The sequence below is a fragment of the Trachinotus anak genome, unplaced genomic scaffold, assembly GCF_046630095.1.
Source record: "Trachinotus anak isolate AG129_WGS33_773 ecotype Australia unplaced genomic scaffold, CSIRO_AGI_Tana_v1 ptg000005l, whole genome shotgun sequence".
NCBI classification, from domain to species: domain Eukaryota; kingdom Metazoa; phylum Chordata; class Actinopteri; order Carangiformes; family Carangidae; genus Trachinotus; species Trachinotus anak.
Genome location: NW_027273856.1, coordinates 21,387,422 through 21,409,903, shown reverse-complemented (window position 1 = coordinate 21,409,903; position 22,482 = coordinate 21,387,422). Strand labels below are relative to the sequence as shown.

At 42.5% G+C, this 22,482-nt stretch overlaps 1 protein-coding gene and 1 long non-coding RNA gene across 5 annotated transcripts; one reads left to right on the top strand and one right to left on the bottom strand.

The window, feature by feature from the left end:
- Nucleotides 1–66: 66 nt before the first annotated feature.
- Nucleotides 67–22,195, bottom strand: dpf3 (double PHD fingers 3). 4 transcript variants are annotated; one of them, XM_071478898.1, is made up of 12 exons: nucleotides 21,887–22,188; nucleotides 13,791–13,951; nucleotides 12,457–12,564; nucleotides 10,071–10,204; nucleotides 9,736–9,831; nucleotides 9,443–9,515; nucleotides 8,868–8,909; nucleotides 7,457–7,594; nucleotides 7,220–7,348; nucleotides 3,923–4,035; nucleotides 3,169–3,250; nucleotides 67–3,005 (listed from the first exon to the last, which is right to left on the bottom strand). In XM_071478898.1, exons 1-12 carry the CDS (start codon nucleotides 21,916–21,918, stop codon nucleotides 2,938–2,940), a joined length of 1,176 nt encoding a protein of 391 aa, XP_071334999.1. In that variant the 5' UTR covers nucleotides 21,919–22,188; the 3' UTR covers nucleotides 67–2,937. The 4 variants fall into 4 exon arrangements, with proteins under 4 accessions (XP_071334999.1, XP_071335000.1, XP_071335001.1 ...); XM_071478899.1 differs by lacking the exon at nucleotides 8,868–8,909 and having other exon boundaries at nucleotides 21,887–22,186; XM_071478900.1 differs by lacking the exons at nucleotides 67–3,005; nucleotides 3,169–3,250; nucleotides 3,923–4,035 and adding an exon at nucleotides 5,387–5,672 and having other exon boundaries at nucleotides 21,887–22,195.
- LOC139621927 (uncharacterized) lies at nucleotides 12,277–20,790 on the top strand. The gene is made up of 3 exons (XR_011691115.1): nucleotides 12,277–12,535; nucleotides 20,184–20,359; nucleotides 20,503–20,790. It is a non-coding gene; the product is annotated as an uncharacterized lncRNA (long non-coding RNA).
- Nucleotides 22,196–22,482: the final 287 nt, after the last annotated feature.

Genomic DNA, 22,482 nt, shown 5'->3' with positions numbered 1-22,482 from the left:
GAGAACCCAGTCGTCTGAGGATAACTGGGAAACCTCCAGTTCATAGATGATGTGTGAGGAAACAAATTCTGGAAAAGTCTTTATTTCAACACAAAACATAACACTTTAACAAAATACAACACACAATTTGAATCACTGTAGGTGATTGGCATCAAATAAGAATGACATCCAAGACATTTTCAAAAGGAAGACACAAAGGGTCATTATACCCGCCAATGGAAATGCACAATAAAAAAAAAAAAAACCCTCTGTATGTTATTAACATCATATATCTATGCTAGCTTATGATTGTCGGTGGAAAAGCAACATCAAATACAAATTCACAACGACAAAACACAAATGAAGAATGTGATATCCTGTCAAGGCTTGCACACCATGTGTATTTTAAGGACTTTTTTTTTCTTCTCTCTTTAGAGCTTATTCTCTGTGTTTCTTCCTATTCATGATCATGACCTTGTTTCGAGACAGCATTAAGTTAGTGCTGCCAAATGTTTTTCAGTACAAAAACATATAGTGCATCGATGGGGTAAGAAGATTTTAGCACTCAATTTTACACCAATTAAACATATCACTCACATGGTAAAACAAATGCTGAGTATCCAGAATCAATCTGTTTATAACTGTGTAAAAAAATCTTATATAAGCTGTGCCAGCTTCCAGGCAGGACACACCAGTAAATACTGACACGGATAGCCTGCTCAAACTAGTGATGAATGGAGATGTGTTAATACCCATGTTGCACTGGGTAATATACAGCAGTGGCTCCCAGACTGTGTTGGGGTCCTCTACAGGGGCCCAGGGGTGTTGCAGAGGCAAATATTACCCAGAGGGAAAATGTAGAGTGAAACCATAAAAGCTTTGATTCACAGCAGGTAAGTTTGACCTCTCCCACGCAGGTGTATCTAATAACAAAATGAATTGGCTATTTAGTAAACCCCTCCCCTGAACAGCAAATGTCCAATCACAGCTGAGCAAACCTGTCCAACCACATGCTGAAACAGTGTGCATTGTGCACTAGGACTCAATATACAAAGAATCTGGGGAAGTAGATTTTTAAAGCCTCTGTAGAAAACGGGAGTCAGATGATAAGAAATTGATTAAACAGTATTTTTTCCTGCTCTACTGTAAGCTGCAAATGCTAGCATGCACAGCTAAGTAGCGGTTGTAGTCTAGAGTTACTACCAGCCTTCCAAACGACATTATTATGTGGGGTTACAGGTTACAAAAATCACAGTTCAGGACTGAAACACACATTCAAAGGGAGCCAAGATCAGAGTCTGGAATAACATTAACATCTGTGCAGTGGTGCAAAGGCTAACTAACTCTACCCTGCAGTAAGAGAACAAAGTTTCTCCTTATTCCCATGATCCATCAAATGGTGAGGATGCTGACTTTTAGCTTTAGCGTCAGCGTTCAAGCATTAGCTGTATTTCGTACATAGCGACCACCCTTTTAAAGGGTTATTGTTTAAAATGAGTCAACTGGAAACATTAAAAGATAAGCAGGGGGGGGTGAATATTTTTTTCAGCCAACTTAGGGGAATCAGTGTTAATTGGCCAGCTAGCTACAGCTGATAAAATCTGTTAGCGACAGTTGTTATCCAGCTAACAAAACAGAGTTGTTGGCTAGTAATGGGATGCCTGTTTCTGCTTACTTCTGTGTGAAACTGGGACAGGGCTTAACACAGGATAAATTAATACATTGCTGTGCAGTAATCACTTGAATGGAGCCATTGTGAATGTTAGAAGTTCCCGCTGTGCTTTTCCTGCTTTGACAAGTCAAATTCCTCATCTCAACATCAGAAACTAATAAAGAAACGCAACAAAATGCAGTTCATTTTCACATTAATGTTATTTAAATACCTCACCTTGGCTCTTTTCGTTACTTGTTGCTCCAGTATTGTTACCAATAGATAAAAATGCAATTGATTTAAATAATTGGGTGCGGTGGGGTAAAAGGCCAGTAAGCTTTTTGGTTTCCCTAAGGGTGAATGACAGTAAAAGTCTGGGAACCACTGATTTACAGTAACAATTATCTCCATGACAGTAACGTTGGACCGTTATCAACAATGCATAAATAAATGTTTCATTGTAGGTAAAGACATGTTAAATATTGTGTTAAGTGTCACACTGAGCACCATGTTATCCTAGTAACTGCGAGGATACAGAAAACAGATGTGGATTAAAAATGTCAACACGCTCCAAAAGGAATGATAGTCAAGGCTTTTTATTGCCCCATTTCCTCTTAGCATTGGATATAAATTTCACCAGGCTTGACAAATACTGTGAAAAATGACATAACTAACACTGAGTCTGTCCAGATATAAAATAAGAATGTCACTGTAAAGTTTAAACACAAGAGAGGAGGCGAGCTGGAGAGAGAAATTTAAACAAACATCAGTCAAACCCACTCAGGTTCCCCCACTGTAGAGTTTGAGCAGCAAGGGAAGCGAGCGAAACTCTGGGAGAAACCTCTTCCAAAGCACACTCAAATTAAAACCAGGGGAAAAACATCCAGAGCTTTCAGAGGTTTGGTTTAAAATGTATTTCACGTACACACATACTACACAGTATTGGCCTTTTTCAGTTTTGCTTTGGATTCTTGCCGTCTGCTGAGTGGTGAGGTAGAGAAATGACTGAATGATAGACCTGCTGTTCGCTGACTTATGGTCGAGATTGCATGTTGATGGCGTTTGCAGCTGGAGTGTTGCTTGTCTATATGAGAGGTAGAGGATCTCTGCGCCTCACACAAGACAACTGCCCTGAGCCTGTTAATGCACTGGAGTGTGTGTGAGAGAGAGAAAGTGTGTTTGAATCTGTGTGTGTTTGATTCTATATGAGATAAAGCTTTTGCTAATGTGTGGGCATGTCAAACAGTTATATGTGTATGTACAACTATATATATTGTGTGTATTTGAGAGGAATGTCCAGGACGTTATTATGCTTCTCCATAGGCTGAGGCCTTGTCCTTTAACAGGTCCAGACACAAGTGACAGCTCCAGCTCCCTGTGGAGAGAGAGAGAGAGAGAGAGAGAGAGAGAGGCTGAAATCTTTGTCCTGCTTGCTCTTTTCCATATATAGCCTTTGCTTGTGGCCTCTCCAATCTATAGCTCATGACATATATAGTACTAGTATAGTATAGTATGAGAACGGCACTTAGCTGTTGTACCTTCTGGAGGCTTGGTCATCGGAGGCTTCAGGCAGTACATGTGGTATCCTCTGTCACAGTCATCACAGAACAGCAGCTGGTCCTACACGGGCAGCACACAATCTTTAGTCATGTATGAAATGTGTACAGGGGGCACATAAACAGATGTAAACCCCAATGTGAACTAGCAGAGCCTCAAAGTTGTTGAACATTTTTTGAAACTATCCACTATGACCAGACATGAACAATAAAAGGTTTTTTATGTAGTTATTAGCATGCAACCTTATATCCACCTTCATTCAAATGCTTCAATGCAGTGTTTACCTCCATTTTGCTTATTGTCTTATTTCTCTGTAAATCTCTCTGGTCTACACTTGTGAAAAATGGTGCTATACAAACAACCTTTAATTTATGTGGCTGCCCTCTGGAGTTATGATAATTAAAAAAAAAATACAGTTTTTATTCAAAAGAAAAAATATTATTGAGTCAGTCACTCAGTTCTGATTTTTTTAAACTTGGAATGAAAAAGAAAACCTTTCTGCATCATGGGTAATTCATCAAGTGCATACAGTGTATGTCTGCATGGCATAAATTCAGTGTAATTTATTGCCTATGAAAAGCTGAACGCCGGCTGTGGAAAGGTCGTGGCATTAAAAGAAAAACATGTCAAACTTGATGTAGTTCAAAGGAAATACAAAAGGAGATCTAATAATAACATTTGAGCATGGACAGTTCATACAAGCTTTACGTCTTCTGCAGTATACGGTATACATACATCGTTCTCTGAGGTTCCACAGAGACTGCAAGACTTGCACTCGATGCACTGCCACTGGTAAGTCCTCACCGCCTGCATCATGTTGTCAGTGAACTGCAGGCATGTGGGGTGACCTGCGAAGGGGCAGAAAGGAGACACAAGACAAGTGAAGAGGGAAGAAAGTGAAGAAATACTGGAGTGCCAGAAACGTTTATGAAGCACAATCAGTAGCGTTTTTTTTATGCAACAGTTTAAAGACACGTAGCAGAACTACTGGCCTCAGGCTTTCAGGTACACTAATGATGCATCATCTTCATTTTTTGTTGGATACAATGTTTTTCCCTGGTTGTGGTAAATAAGACAACTGTAGAAATCATTATGTCTCCCTTCATTCACAAAATACCCTAAGACTGTCTTAACAACAGTGTTGACTGTGTCTGCGATTCAGACGAGTGTAATTGCACAGTGTTGACAGTCAATACTGCTGGATGAAATTTAGCATTGAAAACAACCTAGCCACAAAAGACAAGTGATTATACTGTATGTTTGGGAAAACAAAACAAACACAAGCAATGATGTGTGTGCAGGAAAACACAGCCAAGTAGCTACTTTATCGTCTTCCCTTAAATCAACAGCTGGGGCAACATATAAAGAATGATATTTGGTTTGAGCACAATTATCTTCTTGTCCCCTGCCTTAATGACAATCATCTCATAGCTACTGCCTCCCAACAGCTTCACAGTGCTGTCAGCATCCTCTTCGCACAGTTATCTGTATCACCCTGGTATCAATGGGGTATCAATGAGCCATGAATGAGCCATAAACAAGGATGAGCTGATTTATAGCTAGACAGGGAAAGCAGCCAGAAACACTGAACACATTCCCTCTCAGCCTCTGACGGGTGAGTAAAGACAAACATGACCTGAGCAGAATTTAAAGCAGAAGATGTTTAAGCTGCTGCCTGCCTCCCAAATTAAACTGAGGAATTGCAGTTGGGAAGAAATAGATTAATAGATTGGTCTATCAGCTTAAATGGATAGCACTTAGCAGGCATTAGAATAAGCATTTCTACTCAGCATCTACTGACAAAAGAGAGTCCTTAAAGACAGAGAGGAGCAATGGAGTGCCGATTGGCTCTTACCTCTCGGCTACCTGTCCTCTTGAGCCAATGGAGTGACTCAAAAGTCCACGTTCATCCCTCCCCCTGCAACATTAGTGGCCAGTCATGTAAGTTACTCCATTTTCTCTGGTCCACCATGTCTGCTATTAATGTTTTCAGTCCAGAATTAATTAGGATGTAGGCTATGATAATGATTATCTGATGCAAGCGAAGTCGAGCGTAAGGAGTTTACTTTTTGTTTATGAAAAATGGAAAACATCTTAATGGTAAATTCCATAGGAGCATTTTAAAAAGCCATTGTATCCATCAAAGACAAAAAACTTCAAGAAGCTGGATTTATGAGTAAATAACAGAGTTCAGCGTCTTCCAAGTGAGCCACCGTAGTCCAGTCTGTGCCTTCAGTCTTTCAGTGTTGCCTCAACGAAAACTTTTAATCAGAAAAGGATTTTAATTGCCACGAAGTCCAACTAGTCAAGCCATCCTGTCATCAGCTGTCAGCCACAGCGTCTTCATCGTCTGACAACAAAATGTCTTCCAGCTCTGCTTCTTCAAAGCCTTGAAACGTGGAGGCCTCGCTGTCTGACGCGTTGCCGAACAATTCTTCTAGAGCACTCATCTTCCTCCCATCCTTCTTCACTCCTCCTCTTCCAGCTACCATGGAAACATCAGCGTCAGAGCAACACAGACAAGGCCACACACTCTCCCAGCTGTTCTAACAAACTCTACCGTAGCAAGAAAACATCTCACTTGCTGAAATGAACACTCTACTCTCAGTTGAGCTGATTCGAGACACGTTCTGCTGAGATATCCAGCAGATGCGGCTTTGGCTAGTGTGGGAAAAAAAGGGCGGAAAGAAACAAAACAAAACAAAACAAAAAAAATGCAGCCAAATGTGCCATAAGATAATGCATGGAAACTGAGCAACAAAAGAGTGAAGGCATGTCGTCGATAGGCAGAAGACCTTACTGATGGACGAGGCTGACATGGAGAAGCATGCAGGATGGAAGCAAGCGGCTGAGCCTATGAGTCAATATTAATTTAAATAGAAAATGAAAGTGTTTCAGGAGTTGGCTCGCAATTCTCACGGTTTACAAAGCTCATTGATAACCCATTGAAAAAACACTATAACAGCATGAAAGCTCAATGCACTGCACAATACAAATGTCTAATGGAATCTACATAATCAACTGAAGACACAAGCTGGTTTGACCAAAGATGACAACTATTGTTATGACACTGTATTTTAGCATGTGAACATTATTGTGACCTCTAAAGACCTAGCTAGTATTTGTAATCATTGTATAGTTTAGTTATTAATGTGCCTTCCAAAATAAATTACCCAAAGAAATTATGTTATTATTAATCCACATACATATTTGATGCAGAGTCTTAAACTGCATCAGATTAGCACCATTATAGTCCATGTAGCAAAGCTACACATCGCAAGGAAGCGAGGAATACACATGAACAAGATTGTGGATAAAAAGGAAGTAAAGGGAAACAAAAATGAGATGTGTAGAAGACACAAATTAAAGCATGAGTCTAGCAGGGCAACTAACTTCTGAAAATCTTGTTTATTTTGTAAAGAAATAGTTTGACATTTTGGAAAATATGGTTATTTCCTTTCCTGATGAAAAGATTGATATCACTTTAATGTTGGTACACTAAATATTAAGCTAAAGCCAGGTGCTTACTAGCACCTCTAAAGCGCACTAATTAACCTATTATATCTCCTTTGTATAATTAATCCAAAGGTTCCCATAAGATCCCACTTTTACACGTTTTTTTGTACAGATTAAACAAAAATATGTAAAAAAAGATATGTGTTAATTAGCGAGCTTTGGAGCTGCTGGTAGGCAGGTTGGCCATTTCCTCATTTTCAGTCTTTATGCTGATCTAAAATAAGATAAGCTAATCTGCCGTTGTATACAGCTACATACTCAACACACAGCCATGAGAGTGGTGTCAGCCTTTTATCTAACAAGACAGCAAATGAGTGTATTTCCTAAAATGTTGAATTATTACTTAAATAACAGTGGTCTTCTCTTGCTGTGCTGTTTAATACACTCATATGTGATTCTTTTAAATACACTATTTTGACTGGCAGGAAAACAAAGCTATTACTTGAGGTCTAAATGCCGATGTCAACAAAGAACCAGAAGTTTTAAGCTAAAAGGCTGTGGAGGTTGGGGACTCACCAGAGCGTCCACAGTCAGAGCAGGACACCAGCTCCTCAGCCTGGCCTGTCTTCCTGTTGGAGTCCTGGTCTCCCAGGCAGAAGTCACAGTAGTCGTTGGGGATGATGGCGCCATCTGGGCCTTTCTGAGCTGTCAGCAGGAGCAAACACAGGAGAAGGATACGTGAACAGCTCTGAAGTATTAGGGCATTTCAGCTAGTGTTTACAGAAAATGTCTTAGCTCTATGTAGCATCTTACGTTTGTGGTTGTCCGAGCTCTGCGGAGGAGATGGGGCCATCTCTGTTTCTTTCTCCTCCTCACCCTCCTCCTCTGCCAGGTGAGTGTGGGTGTAGTGGTAGCTCAGGCCAGGCCGGTTCTTGTAGCGCTTTCCACAGACTACAGATAAAACATCACAGGTCCATTAGGAACATGTAAAACGTTGCACAAATAGTGGATTAAAGAGCCTGCTCAAAGTCAACTGTCTAAAGAAAAAGTTTACAGACTTCTCATAGAAAATCTGCCGATATTTCATCTCACTGGTTTGTACTCTACAGAAAGTAGAAATGTTCAGTTTCACTTGACTGTCCCAATGCATCTACCCCGAGCTGCTACATAACCCGTTCAGATACAGTAAAAAGACAGGGTTACTTTTTCCCCAGCTGTAAACACGTGACTTGACTTGGAGGAAAAAGTGGGTCCATCACTGACTATATTTGTGCTGTCACAGAATATCAAAATATAAATTGTCACCAATGCAGACAAACATGGAAATAGAAAATATTGGGCATACGTAGCTACACTAAGACAATCACGCAGGAAGGGCAGACATGGACAAAAACTGAAGACCACAGGGATCAGGGATCAGATGACACCTATGGCACAATAAAAACTGAAAAGTCTGATCATTTTAAAGAAGCTACATAGTGACGTGTCCTACAAATATCAGCCCACAACTTTGGTAACAAACAGTGACTACTTTGGGAGGGCTTTGCCTGCTCTTTACACTGCTAATGTTACTGTTGTATTATAAGTGTCCTGTGACACCATCTCTTAATATGTAAATATAATTTATATAAAAGAAATGAACATTGTACTAGATTTTGGAGTAATTGAGGACTCTTCACAGTGAGCACGACAGAGCTGTAGCCATCATAGAAGTTTATCATCTTATCTTATCTAGTGCTTTATAGCGGCCGTTTCTGTCCCAACTTTAGTTAGTGTGACCAAATAACACAAAGTTGGAAAGCTATCCATCCCTTCATAAGTGAACTGGTGTTACCCCTGGCACCCCGTGGTTAAACTGCTGACAATTACAGTTTCAACTTCTACAGTGGCTACATCTATGAATCACATCACAGCTATAGAGTGACCTAAGAAACATGCGTCCCTCAGTGTGGCGTTAGCTGAGCTGCTGCTAAAGCATCACTTGGTGCATGCCTTGCAAACGAGCAAGCATTACGGCACATGGAGTAGCGTTAGTGTCATGCAATGCTTGCACTGCAGGTAGGGATGCCTGTAGTAGCATAAAGCGTTTAAAAGCAGTAGATATCTCCAAAGGATTAGCATTCAGTCAGCCATTCCAACACCAGATGCCCATGAGCAAAAAGGCCAATCACAAAGACAGTTCATGGAGCCCCTAGAAAGACAAGATGGCGACAGGTTCAGATACCTTCTTCAGCCTTTTTTGAGTTATGCTTTTGTTTGTATCTATCTGGAACAGAGAAGACACAAAAGCAAACGATAAAGGAAAGACAGAACAAGACACACAATGAGGATGAGATTCATTTGTTTGAGGCTGAGTCAGTGTGGCTATCTCTGTCCACATAACCATGGCAATCCATTCCTGGGGGATTTTCTCCAAGTACGTAAGTGGCATGCTAGTCAGGTCTGGATTAACAGCGAACTCTTTCTTCATGCTGCAGAGGGCTGCTCTTAGAAACAGAGGAGGAGAGGGCTACCGTTGGAAGATGAGAGAAAATGACTTGTCTGGCGGATTTCTCTGTGTTTTCTAAACAATTTGGAGCAGACATGTAGAGAAAGGTTTCCTGACAATACATCATAAAGAAATGAACTCACAGTAGGTCGAGGATAAGTCTCTTGTAATAGCCAGATCTAAGGAGAACTGTGTTCCTCTACCGCCTTGAGCTTTAGGAGACTCTGATTCTGAACTTTGACTATCAAACTAATGACCTGATCACATAAGGGCACATGATGTGCAAAGAATCAAGCTTTCTTTTCTCTTACTGTCACAGACGTAAGGTTTGTCCTGGTCCTCCATGTTTGCAGGTTCTGTCCTCCTGCGACTTGATCCTCTGTTCTGAAAGGAGACACAACACACATCCGATATTTAATCCTCCAACTTACAAACACTGCAACACAAATTCAGGACAAGTGAACTCTGTCATTTTGAGCATGTGATTTAGCGAAAAGCACTGTGGCTGTTAACTCTTGCTATTAAATGGATTTAGTGTTAATGAAACTGTGTTGTTATTTTTCTTTTTACACCACACAATTCTGTTTTTGTCTGTGACACTCACTTTGCCTCTGTTTCTGTTCTTTCTCTTTGGAGTATCCAGTTCAAAGTCTTCATCATCATGGAAACCGTCCCCATTTTCTTCCGCCTCCAGTACTCTCTACAGAGTGTGAGCACGCGCACACACACACACACACACACACACACACACACAGGGTTGGGGGGTTGGCATGAAAAGGTTAGAAAAGCAGGTGAAGAGTAAAACATAAAGGTACGAGTTCTGATATTTCCACTCCTCTCAGTTGACTCCATTCCTAACTCAGCGGGGATATTAGGTTTGAATCTACTCTGAGCAGACCTCCCTGATGTCTGATACACAACAAACATATAACAAATTACCTGTATTTCCAGTAACGTCTCCTCTTCCTTACTGAGGCTGTTTTTTTTCTCCAGCAGGCTGTCCCCCCTCAGGAGGGCCTCCAACGCTGTGGCCTCCCCTGGGGGCACCTCGCGCTTAGGGGCCAACTCGGCTTCTGAGGAGGACGTGGCAGAGGAGAGTATTTCAGATGTGTGCATGTCTGAGGCAGTAAAAATGTGCATGTGAATTCAAATTGACCATTAACATTTGCTGAAATTTATTTTCTAATAGTTTTCTGACCATATCAAAAACAAAACCTTCATATATCACTTCTCTCTACTGGCTGTAACCTGCTGTGACCAGTAACCAGCTTTATGTCAGATCACATGATCAGGATTTTTAAAGAGAGCATTGTCAGAAAGCTCAGTTTTGGGTCAGTAATGCGTGCAGATGTAAGGTCAAAGCAGAGAACGTGTTTCAGCGTCAGTCTGAACACGGTGTAAGTGTAATAAAGGAAGTTCTAATAACAATGGCAGGGCAGGCTGCAGGATTCAACATCTATTCAAAAAATAACTAAGGTGCACCAGGTGCACAGTACGAAAGGAAATAATGAAACAAAAAAAAAAAAAAAAAAAAGCACTGCTTGCAAGCCTAAATCACATCTCGCTCTCTCTTCATCCCTCTTCCAATCTGCCCTATCTTTCTTCCTCTCCCTCTTTTCATTTCCGTAGAGATGAACTTGCTGCAGCATTGACTCTCTGTCCTCGTCTTTGAAGCATAATACCAGGATAAATACAGAATGAAAGTTGGGATGTGATAAGAGAGGCAGGGAGTGAGCGGGGCTACTGAGGCTGTAAGGCACTCTTATTGAATACAGAGCTGCTGTAGCACTTTGTCTCCTTCCTCCTCCTCTACAGTATACGCCTCCTCCTTCGCCTCTGTTCTCTGCGGACACCCCCCCTCCTCTTTTATACTAAATCTCCCTTTCCTTTGCTTTATTCTCCCCCATTTTTCCCCCCTCGCCCATCCTCTTTCCACTTTATAACCCCCTCACCTCTCCTTTGACTCTTTGGGGCAACGAGGGAGAGTAAGTGGAGCTGAATGTTCTGCCCTGCCAGCAAAAAGCAAAAAGCATCTCTGCTCCGGCCACACATGAACACTCATACACACACAGTTAAATTAGATTTATCTGAATTTCATTTTATGCCAAATGCCAGTAGACTAGCACCAGCCTCACGTAACAGAAATGTATGTAAACGGCCCTCAGCGTCATCTACCCTCGTACATTTGTAGATTTTTGAAACTCTCATCAGATTAAAGAAGGAGTTTGTACTGAGGAAAGCAAAATGGCTGCAAAAGTAAAAGCAGAGGATCCACAAAGGAATTAAATTCTGCTTTCAAACTCTTTTAAAGCAACCTTTGCGACAGAGCCTCTGTGTATCTGCACACACATAGACAAACCTCTCCGCTCAGGAAGCATTAAATAAACATAAAGCATTTCCAAAAGCCCCGGAGAGGAGCACTCACATTCCTCTGTCGTGTTATGATAGATATCTGGACCAAACTGCAGAATTGGATCTCAGAAAAACAAAACTGTAGACTTCTACTCTTTCACCCTCAGCTACAAAGGCTTTATATCTCCGGTTTTCTCTCTCTTTATTCGGGTTGTTGGTTGGTTGCAGCTCTGGAGAGTTTCTTCTCCTTTTTTTTTTTTTTTTTTTCCTGAAAATGACTCTGTCCTCTGCTCAAAGCTGAATCGTTCTTGGTGGAAAGCTCTGGAGTATTATGTTGCGTCTGGAAGACAGCGAGGGGGAAACAATGGTGTGGCAAAGCAGAAACAAAGACAGGCCTTTATGTCTCCCCCTCATCAGGTTCCTGGGCCATTCCTTTGCTAAAATCCCCAATAACACACACATACGCATGCATGTATGCACAAACACACACACACACACACACACACACACACAAACATAAAAAAAAGCACACACTTCCACCTCATAAGACTCACTTACATTCTAATGCCTCATGGACAAATGATTATAGAGGCCCAGTCAGGGTGCTTCTGTAACGTAGAGCAAGAGTCATGTGTGGGGGTGTTTGTGCGCTCATGTATGCGTGTGTGCGTGTGTGTGCGCGCGCGTGTGTCTACTGCCAGAGAACAGTGAGAGGAGGCATTGATTCAGGGGAGAGAATGAACCTGGAGACCTGGCGAGAGCGACGGGCTAACCAGAGCCAGATGGTCAGATAGCGAGCGTTAACGCCGCTCAGCACGGCTACACAAGAGCTCCCAGGGCACAAGCATAACATAATGTAGATGCGTTGTGCCCACTGCTTTGCACTATGTATGCATGTCAGTGTGCTGCTAGGCTCCGTGTGTGTGTTAGTGTGTGTGTGTTAGTGTGTGTGTGTGTGTGTTGTTTGTCTTACCTAGTCGAAGCTCACACAGGCGGAGCTGGGGATCCAGAGGAGGGTGGAGTCGCCTCTTCTTTCTCCAGCAACGAGCAGGGTAGGTATACATCTGTCCCGCTGCCTGGCCTGGATGCACACACACACACACACACACACACACACACGGATATATAGTATATGTACACACATGCAGACACACAGGCACACAGGAAGAATTTTAACAACCACTTGGCAGGCTAACTATTTTAACAAAACCTGCTCTGAGACCCCTCCGCACACACAACCGCACACACACAAACACACACAGTGGACTATGCTTGTTTTCCTCGCACTTAATGTGCCCTGATTTACAAAATCCAGTTTCCAGAAATTGTGTGTTACACAAAACCTGAAATTCTGGGTAGTTTATCAGATTTAATGTTGATCATACTTAATGTGCACAATGGTTAGATTCAGTTTTGCTCCAATGAACTGTTTAAATAATATTGGCCTTGTCGCTATTTCAGCCAAGCAGGCCTCTTGTACTTTAATTGAATATTTTGGTCTCTGCCCTTGTGTCTAATCATATTCCTCCATTAGCGTAGCAGAAGACAGAAATGGGGAGGAGAGGTTTTTTTTTTTGTTTTTTTTTTTTATGTGTGTGTGTCTGTGGAGAGAAAAAAAAATCAAGAGAAAGCAGGGGGGGGAGGGATAAACCCAGAATAAATGCATATAATGTGAGTTAGGTCTGCCACAAAGTATAGGGTGTGGCCTGAAGGGCTTTGCATACAAGATGGAGAGCAGGCTATTTGTGTCCAGCTCTCAGCGAAGAGCAGATTGTTCCCTTTGGCTGTACAAGCGACCCAGATGTGAAGAATGCACGCTGACTGCGCGTCTCAGGATAAAGCAGCATTTAGTAGAAGTAATATAGGCCTAAATAAATATGCAAGAGGGGCTGATTTGCTTTTTTATTCTATAAATCCATCCTTTAAATTATTAATATTTATACATTTTTGCATATTAACTTTCCTGCTGAGAGTTAGACGAGAAGACTGATGCCACTCACATGTCTGTGCATTCATTACAAGATTAGAGCCAGGAGCTAGTTAGCTTAGCTTAGCTTAGCATAAGGAGTGGAAGCAGGGGTAAACAGTGAGTCTGGCTCTGTGTGAAGGTTCAAGAAATCTGCCTGCCAGCAGCTCTAAAGCTCACTTTTTCACAGGTTAGATTCTGCAGTGACTTTCTGGTGTCTACGCCGGTTTCCTGGCAATAACAGTGACGAGAAGACTCCAGGAATTTACTAGAAATAGTCTGGCACATTACACTGAAGTGGGAGTGAAAACCTTTTTTTCAGCCCTCGCGGTGTTTCTCACCTGGCTGGCGATGGCGCTTCTCCATCCAGATGTAGCAGTTGTTCTGTGCCACGCCGGTTTGCGAGTCCAGGAAGGGCATGCGCACGCTGCGCTCGGCACAGAGACGGGCATTGTAGCTGCGACAGTGTTCGATGGCCTCCTTGTAGAACTGGTCCCCCAGCCTGGACACAGACAGACAGAGACACAGCGAGAGTAGCAGGTAAACAGCGAGGTAGCAATGCATTTAATGTACCAGGCTCATTGCCATCTACTTATACAGCAACTGTCCCGTTTGTTCAACATCTGAAGTAGACTGGAAAAATATTTCTTTGTGGAACACAAGTTTTAGTCTTATTTTTTGTTATTGATCTAGGCTATTTGCAGCATGCTGCTTCGATTTCTGCCTCCTGTGCACTGAGTCATTCCTGCTGTTGAAATCCTATCAGCCCAACGTTGGCATTATTTTGGACAGTTAATGGTAATAACGTGTGCTGGGCGGCTCATGAGCTGATATGATCTGCACATCAAGTATGAGTGGGCCTGTTGAGTCCTGGTTAACTGTAGCGTAATAAAACACACAGTTTGCCTGAGTGTGTTGTGTAAAGTCTGCATTTAGTGGAAACATCAGAGGCAGCACGAAGACAGCCGAAAGTTTACACAGGTGGGGAACAATAAGGGAGGTGAAGGCAACACACGTACAGGGGAAAAAAAGAGGATGATGTACTGTAAGAGAAGAGGAAGTGTTTTCATCCTGTCAAATTGATAGATGAGTCAGAGGGCTGGATCGAAGTCCACACAACAAATGGGCTGGTACACACACACACACACACACACACACAATAGCAAGCAAGCAGAGGGTATAAATCAGGATGTGAGCCATCAATAACCGACCACAAGATTTCTGCAGCTATGATCATTAGAAACAGACAGAATAAACCAAGATTAACTCACTTTTGCCACAGATGAAATATGCACCTTGAGTAGGTTATTCTTTATTCAGCTCCAGAGAGGAAGACAGAGGATTGATCTTCAGGAGAGACATTGCTCAGTTTCAAAGGCAGTGGACTGAAGTAGTTGACCATCATTGAGTACAGGTTACTGTTTAGTTACTTTTATTAAATGAAAGAGACATAAAGGAGAATTTGATTTCAGTATCTTGGATCTAACTCGGCGTCTTGCGCTTGGATCCCTTGCTCTTGGGGATATACCCAGGATCTGTCTCTCCGTTTACGTGCACACATGTCTGTCTGCCTGTCATCCTGTCTCTCTGACTGCCCGAGCAGAGATGGGAGCTCTGTGGATTCTCTACAAAGATATGTAAAGAATGCCAAGCTGGACAAAGACCAGCACTCTGGTCACACTGGATCTCACAAAGATGTGCAGTGTTTGGAAGAGGTGGGAGCGGAGGGCTGATGGAGGAGGAAAAGGACGGGGGGAAGGGAGAAGGGTGAGAGGGCAGAGTGAGTAGCAACACTGAGTGAGCCAGGTATTGCATGTAAAGAGGGAGAAGGTGAGAAATGACAGAGGAGGAAACAGGTATGAAAGAGGTGCTCGATTTGCGAGAGAGAAAACAAGAATATGAATAAAAAGGAGGAAAACTGGACACGTGGTGTACAGATGAAGGCTCCCAGCGTACAGCTGTGTTATCGCTTCTTCTTTACGCTTGTAAAATGTGAATTACACTTCAACTTTGGCTACTGCCACATCTGGACAAAGATCAGAGATGAATGGGAGATTTGCTGCTCTTGACGTTTGGATGGATGATCAGATCTGCTGAGAGGGGATCACATGTGGCTGTATTTCTTTCTGTATTTTTCTTCTACTGGACAGAAACCTGATATAATAGGAAAGTAAAGCTACCTTGCATGCCATATTTTTAGGAGAGGTATTAAATATGATCAACAGTGGAACAAAAGTGGCTTTAGACAGATGACAGGGAGGCTAGCTGTTTCCCCCTGTTTCTAGTCTTTATGCTAAACTCAGCTAACTCTCTCCTGACTCCATTTTCATATTTGCTGCACAGATGTGGTATCTATCTTCAACATTTAACTCTTGGAAAAAAGCAAAAAAGCCTATTTCCCAAAATGCCAAAACTGTTATAAATAAGGTGTAGATATCTTTGCCTCATTTAAAGTCAGTTTTGGAGAGGATTCGCAGAGAAATCAGCACACCAGGAGCTGTCTGAATTAATCATGTAACTATTTGCATAAATCGTTACAGTAATAACAAATTGCAGTTGCAGCGCATGTCAAAAGTAGAACCTCTCGTGGCTCTGTGTGCACCTCCAGTGCCACAGTGGATGTACAAAACACATGGCGTTTGCTGGCCGGGGTTTTTGTCGGGAGATCTGCAGAAATGAGGAGTGCAGCGAGAGTTTTTGGTGCTGCATCATTTTTACAGTATGACAAACTGACAGTCACAGTGATCTAGTCAAATCCATATCTCCAGAAGAGACTTCCTGTCACATAACTCACATTCCCAGAGGTAAAGCGTTATCTCTGCCGTCACTCTTTGCTCCCTGAACTGGAGTGTGTGTGTGTGTGTGTGTGTGTGGACCTACAGGCTTTTCTCCTCATCTCGTCTCTCCCTCTTCTCCTCTCCGTGTCATCCCATAGTGCCTGTATGTTTCTGTCCCATTTCCAACAACAAAGCACTGTATAACATCCCTGGGCAGCTTCATAAACTCTTACATAAGCGAGTGTTCGTGCCTGCTTGTTTGCCTGCTGTGTGGTGTGTTCATGTGTATGATTAAGTGGAAGTAAAGAGACACTGTGTGTATGCATATGTGTGTGTGTATGCCTCCAAGACCATCTGTCTATGGGTTGCGTGTCCTGAGACCCCCCCACCACCACCACCACCGACCCCCACCCCCCACATCTCCACCCCCTCTGAACCTGATTCAGCCATCAGAGACTGTACTGTGCTCTTGTTTGTACCCATTAGTCCACTGTATGGCTGATCCTACTGATGGTGCTTATGTAAGTCGAGTTTTGCATGGCAGGGAACACATTCCTCTTGGTCAATAGCTTCCTGGATACTGATGGAATCTGCAGTTGCAACTTGTGTGTGTGTGTGTGTGTGTGTGTGTGTGTGTGTGTTTTTCTGTGTGTATACCACTGTGATTGTCTCAATTGCTCCCATACTAGCACAGTGAGAGGCTTTGTGTGTGATGGTCTCTCTTATCACTACTAAGTACAGAGGCAATGACGGGCCATTTCATCAGCTAATGCTAATCGTTTACAGGTCAGTGTTTCCAGGTAAAAGCTCATAGAGAGGAGAGGAAAGGAGAGGAGTGGAGAGGAGAGGAGGAGAAGAGAGGAGAGGAGAGGAGGCTCTCTGCATTTCAATCCCCTCTTTTGTTCTCTGTTTGGACATCAAGGGCTATCACCCTCACAGGTGTCCATGAATGATTTATCACAGCCAGAGGGAGAAATCATTGGACAGCTGAGGTGCCAAGTTCATTTGCACTGAACTCCAGGTGAAGCCCATAGGGTCACACACAAGCTCCCAAAGACCAAGTTGAGTACCAAAGAAGAGCTTATGAACATTATGAACTGTTCAAACTTAATCCTCAGCTGAGGGGGAGTGGAAGCCTTTGTGTTTGAATGTGTGCTGTCATTCCTCTCCATCAATCTTACTCTCATATACGGCATATTTCTGTTGTTATCTGTCAGGTCTGTATTACTCTTCTTCTGCTCCTTGCTGAACAGAATAATTAATCACTGAAAGAACTCACTGATGGCATAATAAATCACTGTCATACCCTCCACAGTTATGTTCGTCTCTCTATGCTTCTGTTTCAACAAGTCGCATGTGACACATCTTAGCTTCCTTATGAGTCAATTATTCAATTGACTCAACTGAGAGAAATTTAAATTGCAAAAATGTTTCATTTTTCATTAACTACCTCACTGTGAGGATTTGATGCTCTTCTTTGTCATATAGTTGCACTTTTGGTCAGATTCATTTGAATATGTCTCACTGACCTCTGGGTAAATATAATGGGCACATTTTAGACCATATGATTATTCAGGTGATTGAGAAAACAATCTGCAAGCCTGCTTTATTTAGAATTTTATCATAGGTTTCATAGTTCCTGTTTTTCTGTGTTAGATTAAAGCTAAAAAAACAAACACAAAGAAAACATACAATTACCCCCTTGTGGTTGTATTGGCCAACCAGCCAAAATGCAGGAAATATGGTCACAATCTTCCTGAGTTACAGCACTGAATAATGGTCAGAAGTATTTTTGTGACGCCAAAGTGAAGTTGACCTTTGACCATTTGGCTGTAGAATGCCATCAGACCATCATTTTATCCTATTAGACATTTGTGTTGTCTCATTGTATTGTCTCATAATTAGCGTATGAATGAGTTACACTGACCTTGACCTTTGACCTCTGACCAAAGTCTAATCAGTTCATCCTTGAGTTCAAGAGGATGTTTGTTCCAAATTTGAAGAAATTCCCTCAAGATGTTACTGAGATATCGCATTCTCGAGAATGGGACATACCGACAACCTGTAAAAAGAATGCCTCCAGCTCTGCCTGTTGCCGGGCGGAGGCATAAAAAAATTACCATTTTGCCCTGAGGCAGGAGGTGTTTTGTCAGTCTTGTCCTCCTCACCTCATTTTACTATAATCACCCGTATGTCAATCATTTTAATGAGCTCTCTGCTTTGAAGCAACATCTCGACTGATGGCGGAGGTTAAGTTATAGGAGGCTGAAATTCAGTTTAGGAGACGACAGACTGACACAGAATTATAAAATAAAAAACATTCTTTTATGTTTTGTTATTATGATGTAAAAATTAAATATTTTAGGTGTTTCATAAAACAGAGCAAACTAAAAAGTGAAATACTAACATCAGCCTCTGGTAATGTGCAAAAGGCTTCAGTCCAACTGCCTGGCTGTATTATTTCACGCATACTTTATAATAAAACTCTCTCAACAGGAAACTCGAGCACAACAAATAGCGTCGAGGAATTAAGGGGGTTTATCAAAATAGTGAGAGGAGATGAAGTCCAGTTTGGACTATGAATTAAGGGGCCCCAAAAGAAGTGCAGTGAAGGGCAGCAGCATATGGGCACTGATAGGCGTCTCTGTGGCACTGGTGGGCCAAGCAGCGGGTGCAGCAGAGAGGAGAAGGAGGAACCAAGGAGGAAGAAGGGGAGGGAAGCAGTGTCCCGGGGCACACGTGTTCCCTTTCAAACCCTGTCACACTCATTTTCTCTCCAACCCGTGGATGTGTGTACGCACGAGCGCACTCTCTCTCTCTCACACACACACACACGCTTGCCCGTGCACAAACAGACACACAAAGGGAATAAAAGGGAAAGGTAGCAGTCCAGGGGGGGAAAGGGGAGATGTAGGGTGAGCAGCTAAAGAGGAAAGGGTGTTGCAGAGGGGGAACCCTGATTCAGATGCTGCTGTTGTTTTGCTGTGGAGGTGGGGGGAGGTGGAGACGCTGAAAGTGGGTGAGGTGAAGGAGTGGGAGCTGAAGACGTGGGCTGAACGATAACTCACTTCAACTCAGTGTGGAGGTCACTGGAGGAAATATGAGAAAATGTGTCTCCAAAGCAGAAGAGTAACGTACAGTCACATCTCACCTCTCACACACACACACGAAAAAAAAAAAAAAAGAAAAAACATAAGGAGAGAAACATATGCAGAACAGGGTAGAAAGGATTGATCACTGCATGGAGCTCTCTAAAAAATGTTCCTGGCCATTTAATTCCCTGCGCCTGGAAACCATTCCCGGACATTCCCATTCCCTCAGACAGACAAAGGCCAGGGTTCGCCCCTGTGCTGAGGGTGTAGTATAAATGTATGCAGTAAATTCAGCCAGACAGACACCCCCTCGACCCCCCCCCCCCCCCCCCCGCAACCTCCATCACTCACTCACGCTCCCTTTCACGCAAACTGGGGGAGGGGTGCATGGCTGCACAACCACCCACGCATGTAACAAACATACACAATAAAAACACACAATCCCAAATACATTGACCCCCCCCCCCACCCACGCTCCTCCCCTCCCTCTTCCATCTCCTTTGCATTTCCCCAAATCACACCCCACCTCCTCTCACTCCTTATGCAAACACAGTCAAACCATTTTCCACCTGGTTCATTATGAACCCAAACCTAATGATGAGAGAGAAGGTAAAAAGGACGCACAATATGCACATAAACACATCTCTGCATATGAATCGTGCCGCTCATTTGAATACTTCTCATCTCAGCTCTTCATTAAGTCCCATCCCACACAGGCCTCCCAGGTTTTAATCACAAACAAGTCTTTGTAAAAACCAGAGTTTAAATAAATCAAGTAAATATGCACAGTTAAACATGACTGAATGAGTCTAGAAAGCCAGACATATTTACTGCCAGCCGCTGACGCTCGTAATTCATCTTTCAGAGCTGAGCACTGGCAGGAGAGGAGGGCTACATCATTACCACGTCCTTATTGATTGCATATGATTTACCGGGCCACATCCTGAGGACAGATGACAAGCACGCCCCATTGTTTCAAACAGACAGAGGACTCACACGACTGTGCTGCCTGGAAAGTAGACCACAACATTATTTCCCATGGTAGTAACTCATATGTTACTTGATATTAGCTCCTACGCTTCACATCCAGTTTTGGACAGTTTTCTCTTGTGTTATGGGCATGGGTGTATGTCTGTTTTTGTAGGTGGACTCACACATACACTCATTGTTTTCCATTTTTGCAGATATTGGATGGAGTGGGGGAAAGTCGTGGCGTATATGAAGGGCAGATGGGGCTCCCTCCCTCCATCTCTCCCTCTGCCCCAGCATCAGACAGTCTTTCTTTACATCTACCTCTCTCTCTCTCTCTCTCTCTCTCTCTCTCTCTCTCTCTCAACAGATGGACCCAGGAGAATACTGGGACGCTCTTAATCTGATGCTCTACATGCACAACTGCAGACAAAAATAAACACACATACATCTACAGTCTGTACAGCCTAATCTGTTTTGGTAGAATACACCAGCTTATAGATTTTTTTTTTTTTTTTCTGTGTGTGTCAAAGTCAGATATTTTTTTGTCTGCTAACAATTAGCTCCACGACATTTAATTGCACATTATTACAAAACTGCCTCCAATAAAAGCAGACACATGACTCACTCATCCACACACTTCAAATTTTGTAAAACATTAAGAAAAGAATTAAGTAACCAAATTCCTGTCAAATGATGCTTTGTTTAAAACATTCATATGGCCTCTTGCACAACGGATTTCGTGAAACTAACTCTCTGCACATTCCACATGATCAGTGGTAAACATCTGCTGTCAGCCAGCAGAAAGACAGACATGCAGTATAAACTCAGCTGAAAGTTGCACACAAATCTTAGTCTGCCATGAGGTCATTTTTACACATTTGACCATTTCCGCACATTGAAAATATAATGTATGCAGCTCTATGGGAGACGTTTCCAGAGATCATAAATTGTTCATCCACAGGTCATCAAGCACGTCAGCGCTTTTGAACAACTTCACAAAAACCGCAGGCCCCTCAAATCGGCATTGCGTTGCAGGTTTCCCATACATGCGTGAAGGGAGGTCAGCGCCGTATGATAACAGAGAAAAATCTGCTGCGCTTTGTGTGGGACACATCTACTTGACAGCAGGAGCCGCGCAGTGAGCGAGAGTCGCCCTCTCAACGTGCGCCTTGTGACATTAGTTGCGTTAGAAATGATCCATGCAAATTCACCCGTCTAGCGCTGACAAAGAACCCTGCATGCAAACTTTCTGTCACCCGTGTTCATAAAGCTGAGTGTGGACAATGGCAACTTTCTATCCAAGTGAAACCAAGTCCGTGGGAGACATTTAGGCGCGGGTTGGAGACGCTTTCTCTGCAGATTGTGCATGAGGGCATGCTGTTACACCAGTATTACACAACACAAACAGGCAACAGTACCTGCAGATAACACACACACACACACACACACACAAGGATTGTCCAAGTACATGGCAAAAGTGTTAATTTTGTGATTCTAATTTAAACGCGCATCTGACCATATATAATTATTATGGGCAGGCATCACATGCAATCAAATTATGCAAGCTTTCAATGAGATAGTGAACAATTTACTCACGATTTTAGAGGATTATGAATGACAGTCGCCATTTTCCTGCAGGACTGTAACGTAATATTCCAAATCTCGGTATAGTTTGGGACCCTTATGAAAAAACATACAACAGCCAATGCGGTCCTGGGCAATGTGCTCGCCACCAATACAACACCAGCATCAAGACATTAGGCGTGGCTTCAGGGAGGTCTGTCAAAATCAATGCCCCAGTCTTTAGATTGTAATAATCTGAAGAAATAAACTTTAGATTAGATTTAATCAACTTGAATATCTATATAGATGAATATCATTCACAATGAGCTATATCAGAGTGTCCTTTCATCAGGTTTGATTGGGTTAGGGGGTTTTAAGGGCTGTTTAGACAATAATCCACCAGTTTATAATACAGCCATTAATTTTGATCATTAAAATTATTAATGACCACAATAAAATGCACCGACCTCAGATATCACACATTGTGAGCATGTTCATTAGTGCCTTTTGAACGTTAGTCAATCCAAAGCAATAAAATAATTTCCATATAATTATCCTGCTGCGTGGCTAAAAAAACAACCAATCGATGCCTGCCACGTCAGAAACTATTGTTCGCAATAGGCCAATGA